Source organism: Sus scrofa, chromosome 14 (assembly GCF_054392235.1).
Source record: "Sus scrofa isolate SSC_HxYL_T2T_F1_AM1 chromosome 14, Sscrofa_HxYL_maternal_Yorkshire_Landrace_v2.0, whole genome shotgun sequence".
In the NCBI taxonomy this organism is placed as follows: Eukaryota; Metazoa; Chordata; class Mammalia; order Artiodactyla; family Suidae; genus Sus; species Sus scrofa.
In genome coordinates, this window is record NC_139396.1 from 93,018,016 (window position 1) to 93,045,220 (window position 27,205).

Sequence of the window (27,205 nt, forward strand, 5' to 3'; positions counted from 1 at the left end):
TCTAAGATACTTATTCCTGACCTTAAGAAATTGCTGACAGCTTAATGCACTCTTTAACACTAGTATAGCCAACAGAACAATAACTTTCAAACCTATCTTCTATGAGCATAAACTTTAGATCACTTGTCAGTATCACACCTACTCTGTTGCCTTTGCACACATTTATGGAATAACTACCGTGTGGTACCATCCTTCTAGCAAAGTGCCACACTAGCAAAGGTATGACTAATATACGAATCATGCCTTTGAATTCAGACTCTCCTAGCTGAGGTTTCAGACCACATTTTAGTTTCTAGGACTCATCACTTACAAATCAATCTGTTAACATGCATTAAATCTTTGCTCCTGTCTTTGGATTATACATCAACGTAAATGGTACATGAGTTATAGAATTTCTCTTACTTTCAAAATTGACATTACTGTTATTTCTCAAATCAGCCTGTCTATGCCATAGGTTCAGCGTATCGAGTGATTGAAACTGAGATGGCAGCCCACACACATTAAGTACTTCCCAACTGCCTACACAGCACTTCAAGGTGGGTGACGCTGAAGAGTTTGCTAAGAATTTCAAATGCACTTTAAGAAAAGGCTGCTGCTGGGATTAACAGAAATAAACTACTCTACATAAAATAGATAAGCAACAAGGATTTACTGTATATCACAGGAAATTATATTCAGTATCTTATAACCTATAATGGAATACAATCTGAAAAAAACATTTATATATATATATATATATATATATATATATATATATATATATATATATAAAACTGAATCGCCTTGCCATATACCTGAAACTAACACAATATTGTAAACCAACTTGACTTCAATTTAAAAAATGAAGGAAAAGCCTGCTGCAGAAAAGTGAATGCTAAGGGATGCCATGTTGAGTGTTTTCCAGGAATTAGTAGTTTACAAGCCATGTAGCTAATTAGCTCATCAGTCTTCAACGTAAGTGTTTTCATAAACATTCTGCCAACTACAAGACACCATGCATGCCTGTTAAAATGTGTTTAAACAAGAATTCATCATCCCCTTTCTAATGAAGAATGAACTGCAACTCCTGAAGCACATTGTACTCGGTTGAAAAGATTCTTGTATTTGTGACTTTATGCTTATCTAAGAATACTCTTGAGATAAAATAACAGTTAAATACACACAATATCAACATAGTGATAGATGGAAATAAGGAGGCAGCAACTGTTGCCTTTGAAACCATATATAGGCTGTGAGTAAGTGATGGTAAATACCAAACATTTTATCTAAATCCTAACTGCAACATTGTTGAGCAGAGTGGATGGAGCTAACCTTTTACTTAGGGATGCTTAACTGAAAAATAGAACTACTACTTTCTTTTATTTAAAATGTTCCACAGATTATGAGTTTCAAAGGATAAGATCTTTCAACACAGGTGACCCAAAATGGACACCCAGTAAATTTCGTAAATCTCTATTTCCTTAGGAAAAAATTTCCTTGTACAAAAAAAAAAAAAAAAAAAAGCATTGAATAGTCAGGATGGCAATAGTAATACTTTAAAGTCCAATATTGGAAATTCTATAATGGCAATTGTTCTTTAAGTACTCAAAAATTCTGATAGGAAGAGTAAATACACTTTTGAGATACATTTTCCAGGAATGATCATTCTAGAATCAGTTTTCTTTGACTAATATGGATAATATTGTCTTCATTCCTTATTCCTACTGGGGAAAAAAAATGCAAACCTCGAGTCTTGCAAATCATGAAGATAAAGAACTATGAAAATGTAAAAAGGATAACTTTTTTAAATACCCTGAATATCTAGACTATGCACAAGAGGAATGTGTACATTTTACTCACTTATTTCTCACTGGGGAAGGAAACAGTCCCCCAGCTACAAGCTACATCATCCGCCCTGCTGGAAATATTCATGAGCCATGCAAAGTGGGGCAAGTTGTCAGCTGCTGCTGGCCTAAACTTTTACAAGCATGCTATTAGTTGAAAGGCTCCTATATTAGCAGACTAGGCAGCACCGCATTTCTTTTAGTTTAAAATATCACAGCCCCACATTTGAGAAGAAGAGCTGTATTAATTAGAGGGCCCATGATGGATTCAAAAGCTCCTCATTTGTTGGCTCATGGTAGCCTTGGTGGAGGCCTACAATTAAAAATAGATGGGGAAATATTTTAGCAGTGGCAGGATTCCAACAAATTTCCAAGTCCTCCTCCACTTGACATACATGAATAAGGAGCCCACAGTACATGTTTCCAACTGCTGGCTCTGGTAAGCATAACTGCCAAGACTACTTGTCTTAGATGACACATTCCAGCTCCAGATAATTCATACCAAAGTATTTGGGGATTTGATAGGTGCTGTATTCCACCTGTGTAGGCATGTTTAGTTTGTCTGGCAGTATACAAAAGGGTTGAATCTTAACCTTTCTCTGAACACTTTCTGAAATCTCTAATTTTCCCTTTATACATTAAAGAACCCATACTTGTATATTTATTTTACTAAGAATCTAAAAATGCGTAATTACTAAGAAAATGCAGTTAATGTTTACATGAGAAAATTATTATTTTTAAACACTCCAAGGAAAAAACTTTTCGACTGACAAATCTTTAAGACTTTTGCTAAACCCAGATTTTTGCCAAACAGCAAAACTAATATTATCTTCATTATTTATCCCTAAAATTTATTATGAAAGACAGGTCATGATATGATGTTAACAAAACCTCCAAGTATAGCTATCCCAGCCACCATAACAGACCATGTGTCACTATATGTATCTTTTTACATATTAGAAAAATTAGAAGTAGAGAGAACAGCATATATGCCTAATTGTTTAGGAATAAAAATTATATATATACACATCTATTGAAACAATTATTTGTCCTTCGCAATTTCATGTTTGAACAGCAAGTGCCATATATTGTGTTATATCACTTTTGTAAAATTTGTTTGTAACATAAGCCAATAAAGTATCCTAATCTTACCATCATAAGGGATCCCAAAGAAACAGGCCATGTGTGTTTTCATATCTCAAATGTTTCCTTCTTTTTAAAATTACTATCCAAATCTTTCATTTCAAAGATAATACCTCAAGAAATACCAGATATTAAAAAGACAACTACATTTCTATGTACCAATACCACCAGAAATATAATTGATTTGAGTCTAGAAGTATATCCCTATGTATATGGAACTATGGCATTTGACAAAAGTGACATACTGAAACTGTTTTTCAAAATAGTTGCACCAATTTACATTCCCACAAGCCATGTATAAAAGGGCCTAGTGCTACAAAATCTAACAGGTTAGACTTCAAAATTTTTGAAGTTGCATAAAATGGTATCTCATTTGCATGTCCCTGAACATTAATGAGGCAGGACATCTTTTAATTTTTGTTGGTACTTATTCTTCTGCAGAAATCTTTGCATGCCCATTTTTCTTTTGCTCTTTTAATTAATAACAAGATTATTCTTGTTATTAATCCCTGTGTTTATGCCAAGATCTTCTGCAAATGTGTCTTCATTTTCTCTAAAATCTTTTTGATGTAAGAAAGTTTTTAATTCTGATATAGTAAGATGTATTGGTCCTTTCTTTTAGTTTGTTTCATGTTTAATAAATCCTGTTGAGCATCCGAAGCCTTAAAAATTTAGTGAAAAATAAGGGTGAATTTTTTAACTTTTGCTATTGACATTTAGAAACTAAAATTACCTGCAGTTGGCTTTTTGTATATGATTAAAGAAACCAAACACTAGAGAGATTGAACAGGAGAGAAGCCAAAAAATATGGCAACTAAGAGAAAGAGATGTTGAGAAAAAAAAAAATTCCCTCCCTCAGGAAGTCAGGGAGATAAAATTGGAGTTCTGTCCCATTAAATATCCTATACTTTAAATTGAGGAAATGTCCCATTAAATATCCTATACTTTAAATTGAGACCTCTGGGATGCTACATTCAAGAGGAAGGGTTAGCTAGAAATAGAATAATCATTAAAAATATATCTAAATTTTTTCCACTGACAATGCCCAGCATTCAGTCAAAACTATCCAAGATAATAGGAGACAAAATCAGATACTTGGAAAACCAAACAGACAATAAAACAAACATACAGGAGAGCCACATGTTAGGCATGTCAGATCCAGAAATTAACTGTAATGAAGATGTTCAGGAAAAGTAATGGCAAGATGGAAATTTCAGCAGGGAACTAGAATTTGGAAAGAAATTAAGAGGAAACTATTTCTATTTACATAAAAATAAAAACTATTTTTAAAAAACTAATGAAAATTAAAGCAATAAAAATGTATAATAACTAAAGTGAAAAATTCACTGGATGGACTTAAATAGACTGAAGAAGGCAGGAGAAATGTCACGAATTTCAGTATATATTTAAAATTAAAATGTTAATTTCGCTGTCATTAAAAAAATAAATTACATATTTTTCAATCAGAAGACTCATTACCATTAAAATTTCAGTTCAGCACAAAGTGGTCTATAGTTCCAAATTAATCCCAATCAAAATCCCAGAAGGTTTTTTGTAAAAAACAGAAAAGCTAATTCCAAAATTTTTATAGAAATGCAAAGGACCTAGAATGGCCAAATCAAATTTTTATTTCAATACTTACTATGATATACAGTAATCAAGACAATGTGTTATCACTATAAGGATAGATATGTGAATCAATGGAACAGAAGAGAGTTCCAAAGTAGACTCACACAGGTAAGGTCAACTGATTTTCAACAAAGTTACAAAAGTGTATCAACTGAAAGTAGGATTGTAGGTTCTTCCCCTCCCCCTATAAATGGCACTGGAATAATTAAATTCCATACGCATCTGTATAATACCTGATTAATTGAATTTGCATATGGAAAAAAGAATCATTACCCCTAATTCACACCATTCATAAAAATTCATTTCCAGATAGACTAAAGATAAAACAACAAAGACTTTATGTTGTAAAACATAATAGGATATCTCCTTGACTTTGTAATAGGCAAAAATTTTTAACAAAACAGAAAAAAATCAGAGTTCCCTTGTGGCACAGCAGGTTAAGGATCAAGTATTGTCACTGCAGTGGCTTGAGTCACTGCTGCAGAATGAGTTCCATCCCTGGCCCAGGAACTTCCACATGTTGTGGGTATGGCCAAAAAAGAAAAGAAAAGGAAAAAAACAGAAAAATCTCTACCCAAAAAGGAATAAAATGATTAACTGGAACTTATCAAAATTACTTCTGAATATCAAAAATATTAAAATAATGGAAGGCAGATTTTTTTAAATAAAAAAAAGTATTTGGCATTGTCTCTATGGCAGCTCAGGTAGCTGCTGAGGTGCAGGTTCTATCCTCAGTGCAGTGCAGTTGGTTAAGGATACAATGTTTGCTGCAAAAAAATTAATTAATTAATTAAAATGTATCTTCCAAGGCCATAGAAATGAAAGCAAAAACAAAGAAATGGAACCTAATCAAACTTACAAACTTTTGCACAGCAAAGGAAAACTTAAAAAGGAAAGACAACCATCAGAATGGGAAAAAATGTTAACAAGTGATGGGACCAACAAAAGCTTAACTTCCAAAACATACAAACACCTTATACAACTCAACAACAAAAACTCAATCAAAAAGTGGACAAAAAACATAAATAGACATTTCTCCAAAGAAGATACACAAACGGCCAATACACACATGAAAATATGCTCAACATTGGTAATTGTTAGAGAAAAGCAAATCAAAACTGCAATGAGGTTTGCACTGCTGGAAAGGGTATGGAGAAAAAGGAATCCTCTTACACTGTTGGTGGGATAGTAAATTGGTGCAGCCGCCATGGAAAACAGTATTTTTTTAAAAACTAAAAATAGATCCAGCAATCCCACTCCTGGTCATATATTTCAGAGAAAACTAATTCAAGAAGATACAAGCACCCCAATGTTCTTAGCAACACTATATACAGTAGTCAAGGTATGGAAGCAACTTAAATGTCCATCAATAGAGGAATGGATAAAGAAGACATGGATGGATGGATGATTGGATAAATAGACAGATATAGAGATATAGAGAGATAGATATACACATATATACAAACACAAAATGGAATACTGCTTAGCCATAAAAAATAATGAAATAATGTCATTTGCCACAACGTGGATGGACTTGGAGATCATGTAAAGACAGAGAAAGTCTTCACATAAAGTTATATATAGATCATATAAAGTCAGACAGATCCAAATACCATTTGTTATCACATTTGGAATCTGAGATATGATACAAATGAACTTATTTACAAAATAGACTCCCAGACATAGAAAATAAACTAATGGTTACCAAAAGGGAAAGGGAGTAAGGAAGGGATAAATTAAGAGTATGGAATTAGCAGATACAAACTACTACTATAAAATAAACACCAAGCTCCTACTATTTAGCATAGGGAACTATATTCAATATCCTATAGTAAACTATAATGGAAAAAGAAAAAATACATATGCGTGTGTGTATGTGGGAGGTATATATAACTTTATCACTTTTTCATACATGAGAAACTAACTACACTGTAAATTATACTTCAATAAAAAGTTAAGTTCTCTTGTGGTGCATCAGGTTAAGGATCCAGAGTTGTCACCATAGCTGTGACACAGGTTGGATCCTTGGTCCAGGAACTTCCAAGCACTTTAAAGAAAAAATAAAATAAAGGGGAAAAAACAATGGGATACTACTACATATACTTGAATTAAAAAACACTGACATTTGTTAACACCAAGTTAATAAGAATGTGGAACAACTGGAAGTTTATACATTAAGAGTGTCAATTAGAAAATCCACTCTAGAAAACTGTTAGGTAATAGCTATTAAAGCTGAGTGTATACCTTTTGACACAGCAGTTTTACTTCTAGGTATAAACCCAACAGAAATGCCTACATTCACACACCAAAAATAATGGACAAATATGTATATAATAACAATATACATAAAAACCAAAAACTGGAAATGACCCAAATCTCTATCAACAGTAGAGTGGATAAATAAGTATGATCTACTCATCAGTGAAAACAAATCAACTATATGGTAAGATCCCACAAACACAACATTGAGCAAAAGAAGCCAGATCCAAAAGATCATACATACTTTATGATCCCACTTACACCAAGTTCACAAAGACCTATGTGATAACCAGGATAGTGGTTACCTCGAAGTGAGGGAGTAGTAACTGGTAGGAGGCACAGGGGATGCTTCTAGAGGTCAAATAATGTTCTATTTCTTGATCTGGATGGAGTTTACATTACTGTGTTCACAATGAAAATATATTGAGTTGTTCTTGATAACATATGAACTTTTTGTATATATATCATTCTCAATAAACTACTAAAAAACATTAAATACTGTGTAATCAATCACGTGACTTAGAAGCCATGTCTATTGCAGAGGAGCAGAGGGTACACAAAGGTAGTAAACATGCTATAGGCAAAATAGGTAATCCAGACATTATAAACAATTCTTAGCTAATTTCTAGGTAACTATTAAATGAATATTCTAAAACTATTTAAATAAAATACCAGATGTAATATGTTACCACTGTATAAGTATGGGGGTAAGTTACAAGATCATGAGTGACCATAAATAATTGCTACATGGACCACATTTTGGGGATCTCTACAATTTTATCTTTCGTTCACCATCCTCCCCTAATACTACCCATACTCTATTATCTACAACCAAGTTTTTTGGGTTTTTTGCGGGGGAAGTGGGTTGGTTTTCATGGCCACACCCACAGCATATGGAAGTTCCTGGGCTAGGGACTGAATACAAGACACAGCTACAACAATGTTAGATCTTTTAACTAGTGTACTAGGCCAGGGATGGAATTCACACCTCCATAGGAACCCGAGCCGCTGCAGTAGGATTCTTTTTTTTTTTTTTTTTTTTGTCTTTTTGTTGTTGTTGCTATTTCTTGGGCCGCTCCCGCGGCATATGGAGGTTCCCAGGCTAGGGGTCCAATCGGAGCTGTACCCACCGGCCTACGCCAGAGCCACAGCAACGTGGGATCCGAGCCGTGTCTGCAACCTACACCACAGCTCATGGCAACGCCGGATCGTTAACCCACTGAGCAAGGGCAGGGACCGAACCCGCAACCTCATGGTTCCTAGTCGGATTCGTTAACCACTGCGCCACGACGGGAACTCCTGCAGTAGGATTCTTAACTCACTGTACCACAGTGGGAAATCCTACAAGAAAGTTCTTGAGATAACCAAATGCCCACTTTATCACTTTGAGTCTCTAACTAAAGCCACTAAAGGTAGCAAAACAATAAAAGAATCCTGTAGCCAGGCTATATAAATTATACTGTTTTTATTAGAAGAAATTTTCTAAATTACTCTCGAAATTCTTGAAAATAAATCAATAAATATATACATTAAAATATCCTCTACTTCCAATATTTTTTCACTTTTTCAAATACATTCAACTTATTTGCTCATCGTAAGTCCACCACATTATGCCACTAGACAAAGTCCTTAAAAAATAAGAATGAAAGCAGGAAATTTTTTAAATGTGTTTCTAGTATCATACAGAGTTGCTTGGTTCAGAACTCACTCTCCTGTTACTTCAACTTCATCACTGAGCTAAAATTCCTTCCAAATTTTTGAGAACAGTGCTCTCACTGTCACTATCTCTTCTACCCATAGGATAAGCATTGGCCATTCCCCAAATTCCAGAATAATTTGCCATTTCACTGCTTTCCTCCTACACTCAAGCGGTGGTAGTTCAATTTGGCAGTTTGTCAAAAAGATTCAGCATATAAAGCACTTTGTGATCTTTAACCAAATGTGTTTGTTGTGTATACAGCATATGCCATATATATGTATTTCACACATTACAACAGAACACAGTGAGAAATATATACTGCGTAATCCTAGAATTCAAACAGACTTCTCTTTGAGAACTTTTCTTTAAAATACTTTTATTGAACTAAAAATGTTGGGTGTTTTTAAAGCAAATACCATTTCTTGACCATTATTACAATTACTGTTCCCTTCTAAGAATGACCAACATCTTATTTATTACCAGATTATTTATGGAAACAATGTTGCCAAATAAATCAGAAACAGTACCAGATAGAGTTCATATTCCTTCCCAAGACTCAGCAAAGGAACCATAACTATGAGAAATAGTTTATCATAAAAGCAAAAATAAAACCATTATAAATTTTAATATAAAATGATAAAATGATGCTTAGATTCTTTTTTTTTTATTTAATGAACATTTATAGGGTGTCTGCTATGTGTCTGGCATTGCTAATCAAATAGACCTTGTAACAGGAGAACTCACTGTTTGTTCACCTTCGAGACTTACTGAACAAATAAACCAATGTTTAGTGTATGAGATGCTAAGTCTTATGACAGAGATGTTCAGAGTGTGTGGAGACATAGAAAAGGGGTACCTACATCAGCATTGAGGGGTCAATAAACACTTGCTGTGAAAGATGACCTCGGCTGAGTTTTGCTGAGTAAGAATTGGCTGAATGAGAAAGACAGTCCAGGAGTTCCCGTCATGGCGCAGTGGTTAACGAATCTGACTAGGAACCATGAGGTTGTGGGTTCGGTCCCTGCCCTCGCTCAGTGGGTTAACGATCCGGCGTTGCCGTGAGCTGTGGTGTAGGTTGCAGACGCGGCTCGGATCCTGCGTTGCTGTGGCTCTGGCGTAGGCCAGTGGCTACAGCTCCGATTCGACCCCTAGCCTGGGAACCTCCATATGCCGCAGGAGCGGCCCAAAGAAATAGCAAAAAGACCAAAAAAAATAAATAAATAAAAAGAAAGACAGTCCAGGTAAAGGAAATTTCTAGTAACAGACACAGAGGCATAAAGCATATACGAGTTCTTTGGAGGGGGGCACAATCAGGAAATGAGAAGGAAGAAATCAGTAGAAGTCAAACCATGGAATGCTGTGGGAGCTGGTTTAAAAGTTTGAATTTTGTCCAGAAAGCCAGTCCCCTAATTCTTCAAAAGCTATTAAAAGGATTTTAAGCAGGGAAGTAAAATAACTCTGTTTCCCTTTTTTTTTTTTTTTTTTTTTTCCTCCTCCTTTTGCCCAATACATGCAGAAGGTCCAGGGCCAGGAATCAAACCAAAGCCCACAGCAGCAACCCAAGCCACAGCAGTGACAATGCCAATCCTTAACCCACTGTGCCACAAAGGGAACTCCCGAAATTTTCATTTTTAAAAAACGTTTGGATTTGGTATGGGGCAAAGCTAATGCAGTCATCCAGAATTCAAAAGGCAATATTAGGAATGGAGAAGAGAGAACAGATCTGAGATAGAAAACAAAATAGAATTTGTAGAACTTAAAGATTAATTAGAAGAGAGGGTGGAATGAAAACACAGAGTCTAAGCTAAGCTGACTTGGTAACTAAGTGGATGATGGTACCAGAGCAGAGAAGAGAGGACAAAGCGTGGGTCTGAGGTTGTAAGAAATGGGGAGGAATGATGAATTTATTTCATATTATCTGGGGCATTATATATTCTATATATTATCCTAAGAATCCTTCTAATATATAACTGATACATAAAGTATCTAACCAAAAACTCCCCTGTATTTGACCTAAAGTTTATTGTGGCTAGTATAATCACTTCTATTATATAATTAGCAAAAATTTCCTGGTTTTCTTTATGTTAGGGGTGGGGAGAAGGAAATATTTGCATACCCCAAACTTCTTTCACAAAGATAAACACGAAAATTTCTTTTCCTATCCTTTCAAATAGTTCCTAGCAGCAAGCCAATGTATAAAATCACTCCATTAACTAAAGAATACTGAGAAGTTCTTTATTTAAAAAACCCTGCAAATACGACTTATGTTCATTATAAAACTGTTCATCATAAATAAGTAAAGATATCAAAAGGTAAAATAGACATTTTTATTATGTACTATTAACAACAGCCACACAGTAATTATGCATAATTCATTCTAAAGAATTTTTTATGGTTAGAAAATATCAAACTCCAGAAGAATGAAAAAAAAAATTTTTTAAAGGTACTTTCGGAGTTACCGTCGCGCAGTGGTTAACGAATCTGACTAGGAACCATGAGGTTGCAGGTTTGATCCCTGGCCTTGCTCAGTGGGTTAACGATCCGGCATTGCCATGAGGTGTGGTGCAGGTTGTAGATGAGGCTTGGATCCCATGTTGCTGTGGCTCTGGCGTAGGCCGGTGGCTACAGCTCCGATTAGACCCCTAGCCTGGGAACCTCCATATGCCGCAGGAGCGTCCCTAGAAAAGGCAAAGACACACACACAGACAAAAAAAAAAAAAAGGTACTTTCAAGGTGGCCTGGTCTGAAATTTCCATCAATTGTTTACAAGGAACTTTAGAATTTGCTTGTGTATGGGAAAATATGTCCAGCTTCATTAGTCATGTCTCATTTTATGATAAAAAGTCAACATTTCTCTTCGTTTACTACGGATAAACTATGGAAGGAGGGGAAATGAATAACTAAAGGAAGAACCTGAAGTGGGGCTCTGAGTCTCAGAGCTGCCTAATGAACCACTCTGTCTCCCAGAGCTAACTCCTGCACAAAAGTGATAAGCTCAAGTCAAACTACAACACAGCACTCAAATCTATTTCGGTTAACTAACATCCTAAGGATGTACAGTTTACTCCTGACCAGGACTAGAGTACTCACTTTCTTTGCGAACTTCCTGGAGTGCCCCAGTAAGCTCTTCCTTCAAAGCGGTGGCTTCCTGAGCAATCTTCTCTCCCTTGTCTAATAAATTCCAAGTTGCTTCCTCCACAGAAGCTAGAAGAACTCTGGCTCTTTTTGAACGGCCTTTTTTCCTGTTGGAAGGATTCTGGGGACAATTTACAAGTGTAGTAACCTAAAATTGGAAAAATACAAGTCACTTATCAGACAAATTGTGAGAGGAACACAGTCCTGGGATATCATATCCCAGAACAAAAGGAAGTAGTTCATAATAATATGATTCATTCCCAATATGATTGCCACATCCCCAAAAGTCAAGGCACCAAGAGCAATGTTATCAGCCATCACTTGAGTTCTCAACTAAAGATAGAAAGGAGGAGAGGGAAGAAGGATGGGAAGAAGGGAGGAGAGGACCACAGAGATTGAATCTCATCAAGTTTACTACTGGAACAATGCAAAGTACAGTATATGCAATACACATATGTTATCTGATACATAAAAATGACTATAGCACATTGTAGCCAGCAATCTATGTTAAGAGAGAGACAAAAATAATAATTAAGTCAATAAGTATTAGTCTGCTTAGGTTAAGAATAGAGATTATTAATGGCGGGTGGGGGGAATAGGTGAGAACCACTCTGAAACATAAAACAGTGGTGACTTCAGGAGGACAAAACCTAAATCCTTACTATGACCTACATCCTGGCCTACTGGTGTCTCCTCCATTCTTCCTCACTCAGCTGGCCTCTCATTCAGGTCCTCCTCAAAGTCCCCTATCACAAGGCCTTTCCTGACTACCCCAGCGCCTACCCTCCCCACCCTCCCACCTTGCCCCCTCAACTACATGTTGTATTTCTTCAAAACATTTTTAAAGCCTGACACTTTTTGTTCATACATGTTTACTGCATCCTTCCAGTATTAAAATGTAAAACCCTATGAAACAGGAAATGTGGGTTTTTTTTTTCCCTCCAGCTCTCAGAACAATGCTCAAAATAGTTGTTCAATGATTCCTATATAAATGGCTTAATGAATGGGGTAGTTGAATAGAGGGACTTCTTAAGGTCTACATTTTTAATTGCCTGAATATGTTAATAATGAGAATGTATTACTTTTGTAGATTTGTTTAAAGTAAGAACCAATTCATGATAAGAGTACTGTTTGGAGATGGAAATTAAGCATCTGTATTTGAAAATAAAACCTTATACAAAATTATATTGTGAAAAATATCCTTTTTTTTTTTTTTGTCTTTTTGCTATTTCTTGGGCTGCTCCCGTGGCATATGGAGGTTCCCAGGCTAGGGGTCTAATCGGAGCTGTAGCCACCAGCCTACGCCAGAGCCACAGCAACGCGGGATCTGAGCCGCGTCTACAACCTACACCACAGCTCACGGCAATGCCAGATCCTTAACCCATTGAGCAAGGCCAGGGATCGAACCCGCAACCTCATGGTTCCTAGTCAGATTCGTTAACCACTGCGCCACAACGGGAACTCCCAAAAAATATCCATTTCTTAATGAACCTTGGATCCCAGGAACAAAATCTGATTAACATTTTCATAAGCAAACCTGGAAGATCCCCACTGTATATAAAGGGAAAGAAACAACAACAACAACAACAAAAAAAAAAAAAAAAAAAAAAAAACCTTGTACTCAGTAATTAAAATAGAAGACGTGAAACTCATTGAAATAGCGGAGGCTTTTAACAATCATGTACCGCATCTTTGATAACAGACTATACATAACTGCAGCTCCTGGAGATTTTGCTTGTTTATTATGTACGGAGCATTAAATATTTGGTTTTTTTTTTTTTGGCTCTCTGGGCCCAGTTCTTAGCCAGAAGACAAATAATTTACAAGCTATAGGGAAATATATGGATGAAAATAATTTTTGTCTGCCCTCTATCCCCTTTTCTGTCCAACAGACCCTCTTTATTCTAATATGTTTTATTCCCACATTCACAACCTCAGGTGGTATATTCCTTGCAGCAAGCCTTTAATTCTTTTCTTGGAAAATGAGAATAATCATATCATCCTATAACATTATAGGCAAGTTAAATAATGCAATGTACTTTATTAAGATGCATTAACATGATTCAAAATTGGTTGGCATTTAATGTGTAATTTCCAGTCCATTCCCCACATGGGATTCTTGTCAAAGGTGTTCTCTCTGTGTCTATCCTTGTCCTGCTTTTGTGGAGTTCCCTGAGCTAAACGAGATGAAGTCAATTAACAAAGCACATTCTATGTGCCTTTCAAGCAGTCAAATAGGGCCACATGTCTTGATCATGCATTATACAAAGATAATTTTAAGTCTGATTTACTGCATGAGTTTCACGTATTCCAAAAGGCAAATACCTCCCCGTTATCAGCCTAATTTATAAAATCAAGAATTAAAAGATAGTTGTCCAGATTAAAACAAATTATACCACCTCATTTAAAACCTCTGTGTAAATATGAACAATAAGTATCATTGTCTAAATCTTCCTTCAGAATGTATTCGAAGTGCCACAATTCATGACACTTCCCACTGAACATTCCTCTTATTATTGCTCAGATTCTCCAAGCACCAAATGTTTTCCATAGAATAGCCTGAGCTTTGAAATTAAAATGAGCATTCCAGAAACACTTTGTTCCTTATAATAAATGCCAGAGAAGAAATGTGAAAAGAACAATGTCTAAGCACACTGTGCTTCCACCAAAAAAAAAAAAAATTGAATTGCAACTTGGAAGTTAGTTTATATCTAAGTCTTCTTTTTAAAATCCCAGTATAGTTATTTAATATTGATTAAACTAAAATCAGGTGATGCTTTCAATGACAAAGTAAATATGGCTTGAGAAGCCTGTAGAGGGATATAATGGACTTCTATCAGTGACTGTAACTCCTCAAAGTAGATAATGCTCTCCAAGGGTGGAGGGTGCATTATGTTACTTGAAAAAGTCTCCCAGAAGTTTGTGCTGTGACATAATGGGACTGGTGGTATCTCTGCAGCACTAGGACATTGGTTCAATCCCTGGCCTGGCCCAGTGAGTTGGGGGATTTGGCCATTGCCCCAGCTGCAGCCTGGGTCATGACTATGGCTCAGATCCCTGGCCTGGGAACTCCATATGCTGTGGGGTGGCCTCCCACCAAAAAAAGTCTCCCATCTCTTAAAGGAAAACCAGTAAACAGTAAAATTAATTCTCAATTTATTCTATAAATTTTTCTTTTTCAGTACAAAATTGGTTATATTTTTATAAGGTACACCAAAACTTTTAGTTGAAATTTATAGCAAAGATTATTCTAATGTAGAGTCCAAGCCCTGCTTCTGCAAACTTTTTTTTTTTTTTTTTTTTTAAATCACTGGGCATTACTACTCCCTTCTCCCTTTACCAGACTTTAGGGGGATCCCTCTCATCTGGACAATTTCTGACTTCAGATTTGCAGGTCTTAAAAGAACTTGGGTTTACTCCCTTTTCTTCAGTCCGTACCTCTGTGCTAGGCAGAGACACACCTTATCATCGATACAGGAATGAACTCCCCACTGAAGTGATCCTAAGTTAGAGATGTCAGGTAACATAAAGAGAAGAAATTCCCTACTTTATTAATTCTGCATATGTATAATTTCATAAAACCAAATGTACTTTTAATAGTATGTAATATTTATATATTGAAATTTAGAGTACCAAAAAATAACAGTATCTTCTGCTCTTTCCTATTTCAGGTGTGCTTCTCTAGATGTTCCAAGAATAGTGAAAATTAAATTGATACACTCAGGGAGCCAAGTCAACTATTGCTGTATAGATCAACACCAGTGTACAACAGGAACACTGCAGAATATTATGTTGATGTGAGGTTGTGATCTGCTTTCATTTGTTATATTAGAGCAACAATTGCTTTAGTGTCTCAGACACTAGCACTGTAGAAAGTCTTCTTTAATGTTATCTTGGGTAACACATTTGTATTCTACAACCATGTTCTTTCTGAACCTAATTTTTTTATGTTACCATCTTTGTAATATTAAAAGGCCATGTTAACAACCATCTCTTTTCTTCTTTATTAGCTAAAATACTTTGAATTTTAACCTTCCTCCAATAGCTCACAGGAGCCTTCAGGGCTACTTTTGCTTCCTCAAGTTAATTCTAATGTGTGAAATAAAAAGTAAGACATTTAAGCTATGTTAATTAGCCAAAAATTTCAAATAGGATTATGAAAGAAATTAGAAGGGTAGAAAAATAAAATCGTCTATGGATAAACTTTAAAAGTGACTTTTTAAAGTAAAAAGTATCATCTAGTCTTGGGGACAGGGGTCCCTTCTTCAAATTATTGGTAATTTCAACTATTCCTTAGTTCCTACAAAAGCAGCTTTTACTGTGTTCACAAAAGTACTGGGAAAGATTTAGTGTTGAGAACCCAGAAAATACATATCCTTCAATTAACATTCAACACTCGCCCAAAACCAAATACAATCTTCTTTTAGTTCCTTTTAAGCCAACAAAGATTTATTGAGCAAAACAATACCTTACCCATTTAGAAAATAAAGATAAGTAACCTTCAATATGTGATAAGAAAGATACACAACTAGTTGCAATATAAAAGGCAGAATAACTACTTAGATTTATAGGTAAAAAGAAAGGGTTGAAGAGATTACAAACATTCACGAAGATTAAGCAGAGCTTCCAAAAAGAGCTAGATAGTTTCCTATGAGAGAGAGGGGGAAGGAGAGCCAGCCAAAGGGAGCCATGTGCCAAGGGGCAGACATGGAAATTATTTTTGTCTGAGAGTAGCAGATAGTGAAGTTGGGCAGACTGTGGGTAAAAACAAGAAACTAGGTGAGAAATAGGCTAGGAAGTAGGCTATGGCATAAACTACAAAAAGTGTTAAAAGCCAAGGAAAGAGTAATATTCAACTTAAAAGGCGATTGACATTTGACATAGCATACCCAAAGTGGAAGCCTTCTTCCACCCACCTGCCTTTCTTCCACCAGTGTTTTTTTTTTGGGGGGGGTGGGGAGCGGGGGGAGTCTCTTTTTTGTCTTTTTTACTTTTTCTAGGGCCACACCCATAAGGAGGTTCCCAGGCTAGGGGTCTAATGGGAGCTGTAGTCGCCAGTCTACACCAGAGCCACAGCAACTCAGGATCCAAGCCGCATCTGCAACCTACACCACAGCTCACAGCAATGCCAGATCTTTAACCCACTGAGCGAGGCCAGGGATCAAACCCACAACCTCATGGTTCCTAGTTGGATTTGTTAACCACTGAGCCACGAAGGGAACCCCTCCACCAAATGTTTCTTAGAAACTGACACCTCTAGCCTGAGGCAGAAACCTAGAGGTCAGCCTCTAGCCTGAGGCTACTCCCTCACACTCATCCTCCTCTCCAGGTTCTTCACATCATCTCTTTAAAAGTCTTCCTTTCTGGGAGTTCCTGTTGAGGCTCAGCAGGTTAAGAACCCGACTAGTATTCATGAGGACATGGATTCAATCCCTGGGCTTGCTCAATGTGTTAAGGATCCGGTGTTGGTGGGAGCTGTGGTGTAGGTTGAAAACACAGCTGGGATCCAGTGTTGCTATGGCTGTGGATGTGGCCAGCAGCTGCAGCTGAGATTTGACCCCTAGCCTGGGAACTTCCATATGACAGCACGTACGGTCATAAAAAAGAAAAAAAAGGAATCCCTAATGCAAAACATTCTGTCGTTTTCTATGTTTAGTGTCATGAAAAACATTTTTGTAAATTCTGAACAAATAAGTCTCCATTTGTAAAGTTTATTATTTGCTTCCTGATCAGTTCAGTGTGATCAGTTATCAAGTATATACTTATGTTTGGTCTTTTTTCACCAAAAAAAAAAAAAAAAAAAAAAGCTACATAGTTTGTTTTCAAACTCTAAGTAAAAAGAACAGGCACACAATTTTTATTACTGATTTCCATATAAAAATGAAAGGATTAAAAAATCCTTTTAGGAGTTCCTGTTGTGGTGCAACAGAAACAAATCCAGCTAGTATCCATGAGGATGCGGGTTCAATCCCTGGCCTCAGTCAGTGGGTCAGGGATCTGGCACTGCTGTAAGCTGTGGTGTAGGTCACTGACACAGCTCAGATACTGTGTTGCTGTGGCATTTGCCAGCAGCTATAGCTCCAATTCCACCCCTAGCCTGGGAACTTCCATATGCTGCGGTGTGGTCCTAAAAAGCAAAATTTTTAAAAAATCCTTTTTAGGAGATTCCAACATGGCACAATGGGATCAGCAGCATCTTGGGAGCGCTGGTACACACATTTGATCCCTCCACCTGGCACAGTGGGTTAAGGATCTGGTATTGCCACAGCTGCAGCTTAGGTCACAACTACAGCTCAGATTTGATCTCTTGCCCAAGAACACCATATGATGAGGGGTGGCCAAAAAAAAAAAAAAAATCCTTTTATTAGGGGCTGCCATAACAAAATACCACAGATTGAGTGACTCAACCAACAGAAGTTTATTTTCTCACAGTTCTGGAGGTAGTATCAAAGCACCAGCAGGGCTGGTTTCTTACACCTCTCTCATTGGCTTGCAGACAGTCACCTTCTCACTATGACATTCTTTTCTCTGTATCCACACATCCCTGGTGCCTTGTACGTCCTAATCTCCTCATATAAGGACACTAGTAATATTGGATTAGGGCCCACCCTAAAAACCCCATTTCAACTCAGTATATCTCTTAAGACCCGATCTCTAAATGCAGTCACATTCTGAGGTCCTGAGGGATAGGGCTTCACATATGAATGCAGGAGGAACACAATGTAGTCTACAACAATCCTCATTACAAATAACACAAAAAGTGTGAAACTATCATCATTTTTTCAATAAAATTTAGGGTTTTGTTAGATTACCAACCACTGCTAGCTGGAGCTATTATGTGGAGCTATTAAGGGATGATAACAAAGCACATGGAGATCCCTCTCCAATTCCACCAGCCCTCTGGGCCACACAGATGGCATGACAGAGCAAAGAGATTTACATGTAAAACATGTAAGCAGCTGGAGTTCCCTCATAGAGCAACTGGTTAAGGACCTGGTGTTTTCACTGCAGCAGCTCAGGTGGCTGCTGTGGCATAGATTTGATCCCTAGCTCAGGAACTCCCATATGCCTCAGGTGCAGAAAAAATATATATACACAAAACAGCTGTACCTAAATGTCCTAATCCAGGAAATACACTTATTTCTGGAAAAAATACAAACACATCTAGGAAAAGATCATGTGCTGAGACTAGTATCAAATATTAGGTTCTTTTCTTTCAGTTTTTACTTAGCTACTTACAACCCAAAATCAAACAAGCAAAAAAAAAAAAAAAAAGAAAGAAAGAAAAACCAGTTTGAACTCCACCATTTGTTTATTCAATAAGTATTGATGGTGCACCTGCACTGTGCCAAGAGGATATGGCAGTGAGCCTTCTACTCAAGAGAGGTAGAAAACAAAAACATAAATAATTATATAGCATAATAGTCATTATTGGCATGTGCTACGAAGAAAGTGAACAAGGGTATGGTTTTAGATGAGAGATGGGAACGGACAAGTTTAGCTTTGCTATCAGAGAAGGCCTACCTGATTAGGTAACAAGGACCCCCAAGGAAGTAGAGAAGTCAGACGTTTGATATCTGGGGGAAAATATTCCAAACAAAAGAAACAGAAAGAACAAAATCTCCGTAATCTACTTTGGATGGTTATGTTCCAGGAGCATCAAGAGGGCTAGAATGAGAGAAGAGTGTAAGAGATGAGGTCAGGCTGGCACCTAGGCATCAAATAGTGCAGGCCTTGTAAATGGCCACCAACAGTCCCCATTCTGTTCTTGTGGTTGGGAGCTACTGAAGATTTTTGAACAGGGAAGTAGCATGATCTGACCTAAAATGTGAAAGGTTCATTCTGGCTGCTTTTGAGAGAATAGACTGCAGACTGGGAAGGGACTGGGGAGAGGGGTAAGGAAAAGAAAAATGAAAAGTAGTTAGGAAGCTACTATAATAGCCTAAGTGGAGACCACACTGGCTTGTTCCAGGGAGCAGTGGGGAGTTATTGAGAAGCAGCAGAATTCTGGTCATTCTGGTGAGTCAACAGGGTTTTGTTGATAGACTGCATATGGTTTATGAAAGAAAGGAGTCAAGAATGATTTGGTGACATATGGACTGAGCAGCTGGGTAGAGAAGTAAAACATAAATAAATAAATAAATTTTTTGTTTTTGTTTTCTAGGGCCACACCCATAGCATATGGAGTTTCCCAGGCTAGGGGTTGAATCAGAGCTATAGCTGCCAGCCTAGGCCACAGCCACAGCAATGCAGGATCTGAGCCATGTCTGCAACCTACACCTCAGCTCACAGCAATGCCAGATCCTTAACCCACTGGTGAGGCCAAGGATTGAACCCGCAACCTCAAGGTTCCTAGTTGGATTAATTTCCTCTGTGCCATGACAGGAACTCCAGAGAGGTAATATTGACTTAAAAAGAAATGAGTAGGAAGAAGACTCAAGTGTTGCACTTTAGACGTTTTAAGTTTGCCTATTAGAATCACTAAGGTGGAGACCAGTATACAATCCTGGAGTCGAAAGTGGTAAAGCCTGGAGGTTTGTTTCTTATAACTTACACTTTCATTTTCATTACTCACATACCGATGGTTTTGCTGGTCTTACTGAAAATATCCCAGCTATTTAAGAATACTATTTGTCTTCCAAAACCACGAGATGGATGAGATCTCCTAAAAACAAGGTACGGCTAAAGGCTAGAGAAGTTACAGGACTGAGCTTTGGGCACTCCGAACTAGAGGTACTATTTCTCAGGAAACCCAAACATGAACCCTATTAATCCTAGAATATGTGGCTTTTGCCATTTTAAACTAACTATTTAGAAAAATGCTTGTTTTATACAGAGCAGTAATTCAGAAACAAATTCAGCCTCAGTAAAAAAAAAAAGTTACATTAATTATAGTCTCCTTCTCATCAAACAAATGTTTTCAAAAATGAGAAGAAAAATTATCAAGATCCTGAATTAAGCAAACTAAGGATAAATTATATTAATGCTGCTATTTACACACAAGTCAAGCATTAATTTTTCTGGTGAATCAATAACCAATAGTTAACTATAGAACCGATTCAAAGAAATGCTGAGAAAGAAAAAGCAAAAGCAAATTTTTTCCATCAATAATCACTGACTGCTTGAAGGAAACAAAATAAGAAATGAAAAATCCAATCCGGCCAAAGTTATCTGCCTCCAAAATAAAAAAGATGGTTTGACCTCGCATGTTGTGGTTTAGACATGTTCAGAGTCCCTTAGCCAATCCAGCCCAGCATTCCACTTCTAGCAGTGATTGATGTAGGATATGGTCACAACACCTAATTGGTGTGTTCCAACTTTGTTTAAAAATTATCTATAACCCTATTAACCATAAAATTGAATAAACTAAGCCAATGTGCTTTGCCAACACAAACTTGTGAAGCTTTACCTGAATTTTACTCCTACTATCTGCTGCCAGATTCCTTTTTTTCCCCCATTTACTCTAGGCTGTTGCATCTACTCCCATTCTCTTCTAACACAAAACTTTTTATTAAAGATGTCCAGGAAAAAAAATTACCAAAAAAAATCACCTATTTCATATATAAATGAGATAATAAACATTAAGCAAGAAAGACCAAAGGAAAAAATGATTAGATTTGTAGGGCTCTAAAATCAAGATTTTATATCAACACCATGTGATTGGAATACAGGCCCTAAGGCATTCCCATCAGTGGCATAGTGGAAATGAATACAACCCGTCAGCAATTTAAAGGTTGATGATCAGTTTAAAATTGATTACATCATGTCCACTTCATTTCTCAGGATTGTCTCTTAAGTTGACAAAGGTATTTTTGCCTCATTTTTTGTAAAAATTAATTATCAGTCACAAATCTTGAATTCTTTCAGCCAGTGCTTTATTTTGATGTCCTCAAGTTCCTTCTTCAAAAGATCAGGATGTGTTTATAAACCTGTACTCCTAAAACACCATCAATTATAATATATACAACTAATTTAACCACTATTTTTCAAAATGCAAGTGTAGATAATATTTGGTCAATACTGAACCTACCAAACCCAAGGCTGAGCCATGAAGCCTATTATCCCAAGGAAGGAGAGAGCAGAGAAAAAAAAGATACCATCTTTGAGTTTCAAAGCTCACTTTCCTGACGTCTTAGGCAAACATAGCTGTAAAAGTCATTAAAGAAAGATAATCATTTTCTAAATTGTTTAACCCCCATTAGCAATAGCTAGATCTGATCAACTAGATCACCTGGTCATCTGAAGAAGATCTGAGAGATAGGAAAAAGAAGTAGGGAAACTCTCCTTACCTCACCCTAAGGGTCTTTTGGAAGAAGGAGCTGACAAGTATGAGAAACAAGCAAAATACATTTCCTTATTCCCCCTCTCTGAACTCACCCAGACTGGGACCTGTGATAGCATGATTAAGAGGAAATACAAAGCAGAGGGACTTGGCTCCATTTATCTTTGGGACTCAAAGAAAACTGCTTCATGAGCTTCCCTGAACAAACTTTGGGGTGGTCACAGTATAATCTTGGCATCACAGTGTAAATAGGTAAAAGCAAGGCCAGCTTAGCTTTCCAAGCCACTCTTGATTTCTATGAGGTAGGGACAAGACCCAGATCATCCCAGATACCCTGAAGAATAAGCAAAGTGTGACTGTGTTGAAGATTTGTAGGCCTGCCCAAGCCTACCATGGTGAGGACCAAGAAAATCCTACAGCAGAGACTGAGAGGTAGACAGCTGATGCCAGACGCTAATGGAAGAGATAGCTCAAACTTAGGGGCCTGAAGCACCATCAGTAGCCAAGGTGAGGCGAAGGCATCCTGGGAGAACCATGGGTCCTAACCAAGCTGAAAGAGAGCAGTCCACAAATTTTATCAGCTATTGACAACATCAGAAAACACACAGTGCTACCCAGAGGATGGCCACATGGCACTAGTCACCCACCAAGAGAGTATCCAAGATCAGCCACCCTGAAGCAGTAGGCCCTAAGTGCCCAAAGGTTATCAGAGAGACCCAAAGGCCCCATCTCCCACCCCCAAGAGGTCACAGAAACTATACCCTCCACTGCTCCAACCACATATTCTGATCATTTTATCCAAAGAACTGAGTAGATACCAAAAAGGACAGATAGTCATTGCTGAAACACACCAGTTTACCAAACTTACTGGCTGAAATATAAGGTCCAGTCAATTGAGTTGACCCAATCCAGTTCAGATTGGGAGATTTATCTCTATCTCAAGGGGATGAGAGTTTATGAGGAAGGTCAGATAATTTATAAAATGACAGAGGATCTAAAATGTACTGTAGATAAATTTGTGATCCCATGCAAGTATCAAAAAGGAAAATTACATTAAATGTTCATATATCCATTGTGCAATGCATTCTAATTTCAGAAGTACTTTAAAAAAAAAGGTGGAGGAGTTCCCGTCGTGGCGCAGTGGTTAACGAATCCGACTAGGAACCATGAGGTTGCGGGTTCGGTCCCTGCCCTTGCTCAGTGGGTTAACGATCCGGCGTTGCCGTGAGCTGTGGTGTAGGTTGCAGACGCGGCTCGGATCCCACGTTGCTGTGGCTCTGGCGTAGGCCGGTGGCTACAACTCCGATTCGACCCCTAGCCTGGGAACCTCCATATGCCGTGGGAGCGGCCCAAGAAATAGCAAAAAGACAAAAAAAAAAAAAAAAAAAAGGTGGAGAATGTGGAAAATTGTCTAAATCGAAGAACTGCAGTACCTTGTAAATCGTCAAGAATGTAAATTGTTTCCTAAAACAATCATCTGAAAATCACAAACCACATTTACTAAGTCTTAATTTATAAAATATTCATTACATTTATAAAACATTCATTACTGTAATTTACATACATATAAATATAGATACACACACACACACACACAAAATTGACCCTTAAAACATGGGTTTGAACTATGAAAGTCCGCTTATACCCAGATTTGTTTCAATAGTAAGTACTAGAGTATTACACCATCTGAGGCTCGTTGAATTTTACAGATGCAGAACGGAAGAATACAGAGGAACCTCAGATGCAGAGAGCCAACTCTAGTTACATGCATATTTTTGATTGAGCAGAGAATCTGCACCCCTACATTGTTTAAGAGTCAACTGTATATCCCCACATCAGCTCCAAGGTTAAGCAACTTCCCAGAGATTGAAAAAATACATATATGTCTAGATTATAACAAACTGTGTCCTGGTTCCAAACACCCTTAAGGGAGAAGCACTAGCTCCTGAAAATATCGTTTCTCAGGCAGTGCTTCCTAATGCCCCAAACCCATTTTTGAGTAAAATAGAACCACCTGGCAGGAGAGGAACCAAAGCCCTGGAGAGGGAAGGGAGTGAGAGTGGCAAGGCCTAAGTCAAGGTGTGGAAGAAGCAGATTCTCCTCAGGAGAAATGCAGCAGGAGCACAACAGGACAGTCACTCTTGAGCATCCCCTTCAAGGACTCAGTTGCAGAGCAGTGATAGGAGTATCAGCTCAGAAATTCCTGAGGATTTCACCATGCAAACACCAGCAAGCAGCTAAATATGTAGGGCAGTGGTTTTCAACTCTGGCAACCCAAGGTTGCACTTTAAAAGTTGAAATTTACAGTTTCCGACATCAGCTTCTCAAACTTTTTTCTTTTTTGTCTTTTTTTAGGGTCACACCTGGCGCATATAGAAGTTCCCAGGGTAGCGGTCCAATTGGAGCTGCAGCTGCCAGCCTACGCCACAGCCACAGTCACACCAGACCCAAGCCGTGTCTGTGACCTACACCACAGCTCATGGCAACAGTGGATCTTTGCTGGGTTCACTAAATGAGGCCATGGATTGAACCTATGTTGTCATGGATACCAATCAGGTTCGTTACCACTGAGCCACAACGGAAACTCCCTCAAACTTGAAAATGATACAAATCACCTGGGATGTTATTACACTGCAGATTTTGATTCTTTGGGTCTGGGTTGGGGCCTGAGGGTCTTCATTTTTTTTTTTTTTAGGAGTTCCCAAATGAGCCTAATACTAGCCATCCATGTACAACATCTTGGTGGCAACAAGGTCCTACTCTAGTGGCTGTACAAGAGAATCACATAGGAGGCTTTTAAAAAATACTGTTAATACGGGTCCTACGCCAGAGATTCTGATTTAATTGGTCTTAGCTGGGAGTGGTGAGGATTGGTTATCAGATGTTTCTAAGTTCCTCAAGTGATGCCCTTTGGCAGCTAAGGTTGAGAGGCAGGAGAAGCACAGGCTTGGAGAGGGAAGATATAGTTGATTGGTATAGGTAACTGTAAATATAAACTTCTTCAAGTAATGGAACACCACGCCATCATTTTAGACTTGTGCTTTATAAATCTCTTTCCTCAGTTCCACTTCCTTCACCTCAAGCTGAGTCCAACAAGGCATGTCAAGGGTACTCAAAAATCCTCGAGTCCACCATACCCTAATATATATGCAAGTCCTTAGCTTTATCTAGTAGTGGATTGCTCTATACATACTGCAAAACATGGATCCAAGACCTCTTAGATGCAGCAGTCTTTCTAGAGCTGCTGCTAATAGCCTTCCTGGGACCTAGGAGAATTAACTGAGCATGTTACAGAGTTGATGAAGGAGGCTATCCACAGGAATTCTTTATAAACTTACTCCAGATGGACACTACCCAACCCCGTTAAAAAAACAAAGAAGGGGCACATTCTGGGCAAGCCTTGCATCAAGAGGCAGAACCATGCTTACCACTGGCCACGACGTGAGAATGGCCAGTACGGCCGTTCTCACACTGCAATGACCTGGGAGCTTTTAAAATTTCTGCCTGGGAGTTCCCACCATGGCTCAGTGGTTAGCGAATCCGACTAAGAACCATGAGGTTGCGGGTTCGATCCCTGGCCTTGCTCAGTGGGTTAAGGATCCGGCATTGCCGTGAGCTGTGGTGTATGTTGCAGACGCAGCTCGGATCTCACGTTGCTATGGCTGTGGTGTAGGCCGGTGGCTACAGCTCCGATTAGACCCCTAAGCTTGGGAACCTCCATATGCCGCAGGAGCAGCCCTAGAAAAGGCAGAAAGACCAAAAAAAAAAAAAAAAAAAAAAAAAAAAAAATCTGCCTGGTCCTACTCCCAAAGACCCTGACTTAATTGGTTTCCTGGGTGGCCTGAGCATTGGGATATTTAAAAGCCCCCCCAGGTGATTTTTATGTACAGCCAGGGTTAAAAATCACTGGGCTAACAGGATCTCAACATTAAGAGGAATTTTTTGAATTGCCTGGTTAGCACTCTCCCCCCAAAATGAGGCTTTTCTATCTCTCACAGGGCCTGGCCACAAACTACTCCATCATAATTTATCTCACAAGGGTTCCTAGGTATAGGTTATTGGCCATTTCTTACCCTTCCTTAACCAATATGAATACAGGCATCTCCATGAAAAAAAAAATGGTCAGTCTTTTATAACTGAATTCCTTTGTTGTACAGTGGAAATTATCACAACATTGTAAATCAGCTATACTTCAATATAACGTAGAAAGAAAACGGTCAGTCTAAAGCAGGGGTCTGCAAATTAAGCACACAGAGCTAAATCTTGCCCACTGCCTGTTTTGGTACAAGTCTTAATGCAACACAGCCAAACCCATTTGTTTATATGTTGCCCTATGCTGCTTTCAAATTACAGCAGCAGAGTAGTTACAGCAGAGACCCTATGGCTGCTGTTTGGTTACACCCTGCAGCCCCATTAGCCTTGCGATTGCCCATTCTCAAGACCAAAGAAAGAGCCCAGAGACAGTGACAGACATCAACGTATTTGGATGGATGAATCTTACTTGAAGCATCCTGGAGAAACACCCCACCGAGTGCAACAGACGGTAAGCAGAACGTAGAGACAGTCTTTGCTCCTCAAGGGAGGAGGCAGCTATTTATAGGGGGAACCGATATCAGATAGAATTGTCAATTACCAGGGGCAAATTCGGCCCTATAATTAAGAGGATTGGAGAGTCATGTGCATGAAGCAGGGCCCTGTTGAGCAGGGGATCTACAGAGAGCAAGAGAAGAGTGACTTTGAATGTCCTAATCAAACAGCCATCAAAGCTGAAACTATTTACTATCTGGACTTAGGCACAGAAAAAGTTTGCCAAAGCATCCCTGGTCTAGAGTTACAGAGTTGCCAAGCTGCAGCAAAATCTCCTGGGACGAGCTAAGTGTTCTAAAGTTTAGACCAGAGGGTCCATGAAGGGTAGAATCATACCTCGAGCAGAGAACATGTCCACATCTGGGGGGCATGGGGATGGGAGGGTAGATAAAGACACTTCTTTCAGCCTGCTGAACCACAATTGCTCCCACCAATCTAGCATGTTTCCACCAAAATGACAAGTGGATCTGACCTATCAGTCTATACCACCTGGCTGCCTACAGAATCCGTTTATAAGAGAAAGATCTTGTTCCACAGCTAACTTGGACATGGCTGTGGAATTTGTCTGAATTTGTGGAGCAAAAGATTGAAAGAAAAAATATCAGCAGAAGTGACGTGAACCAGGGGTGATCAGAGAACGCAGACAAC

At 38.2% G+C, this 27,205-nt stretch overlaps 1 protein-coding gene across 5 annotated transcripts in view; it reads right to left on the bottom strand.

Moving 5' to 3' along the window:
- CTNNA3 (catenin alpha 3) overlaps positions 1 to 27,205 on the bottom strand; it is a 1,780,789-nt gene that overhangs the window by 1,632,649 nt on the left and 120,935 nt on the right. For all 5 annotated transcript variants that reach the window (XM_021074380.2, XM_084997062.1, XM_021074383.2 and 2 more), the window contains one exon: positions 11,644 to 11,836. In XM_021074380.2, the coding sequence (XP_020930039.2) occupies positions 11,644 to 11,836 (193 nt within the window). The remainder of the gene's footprint in view (positions 1 to 11,643; positions 11,837 to 27,205) is intronic.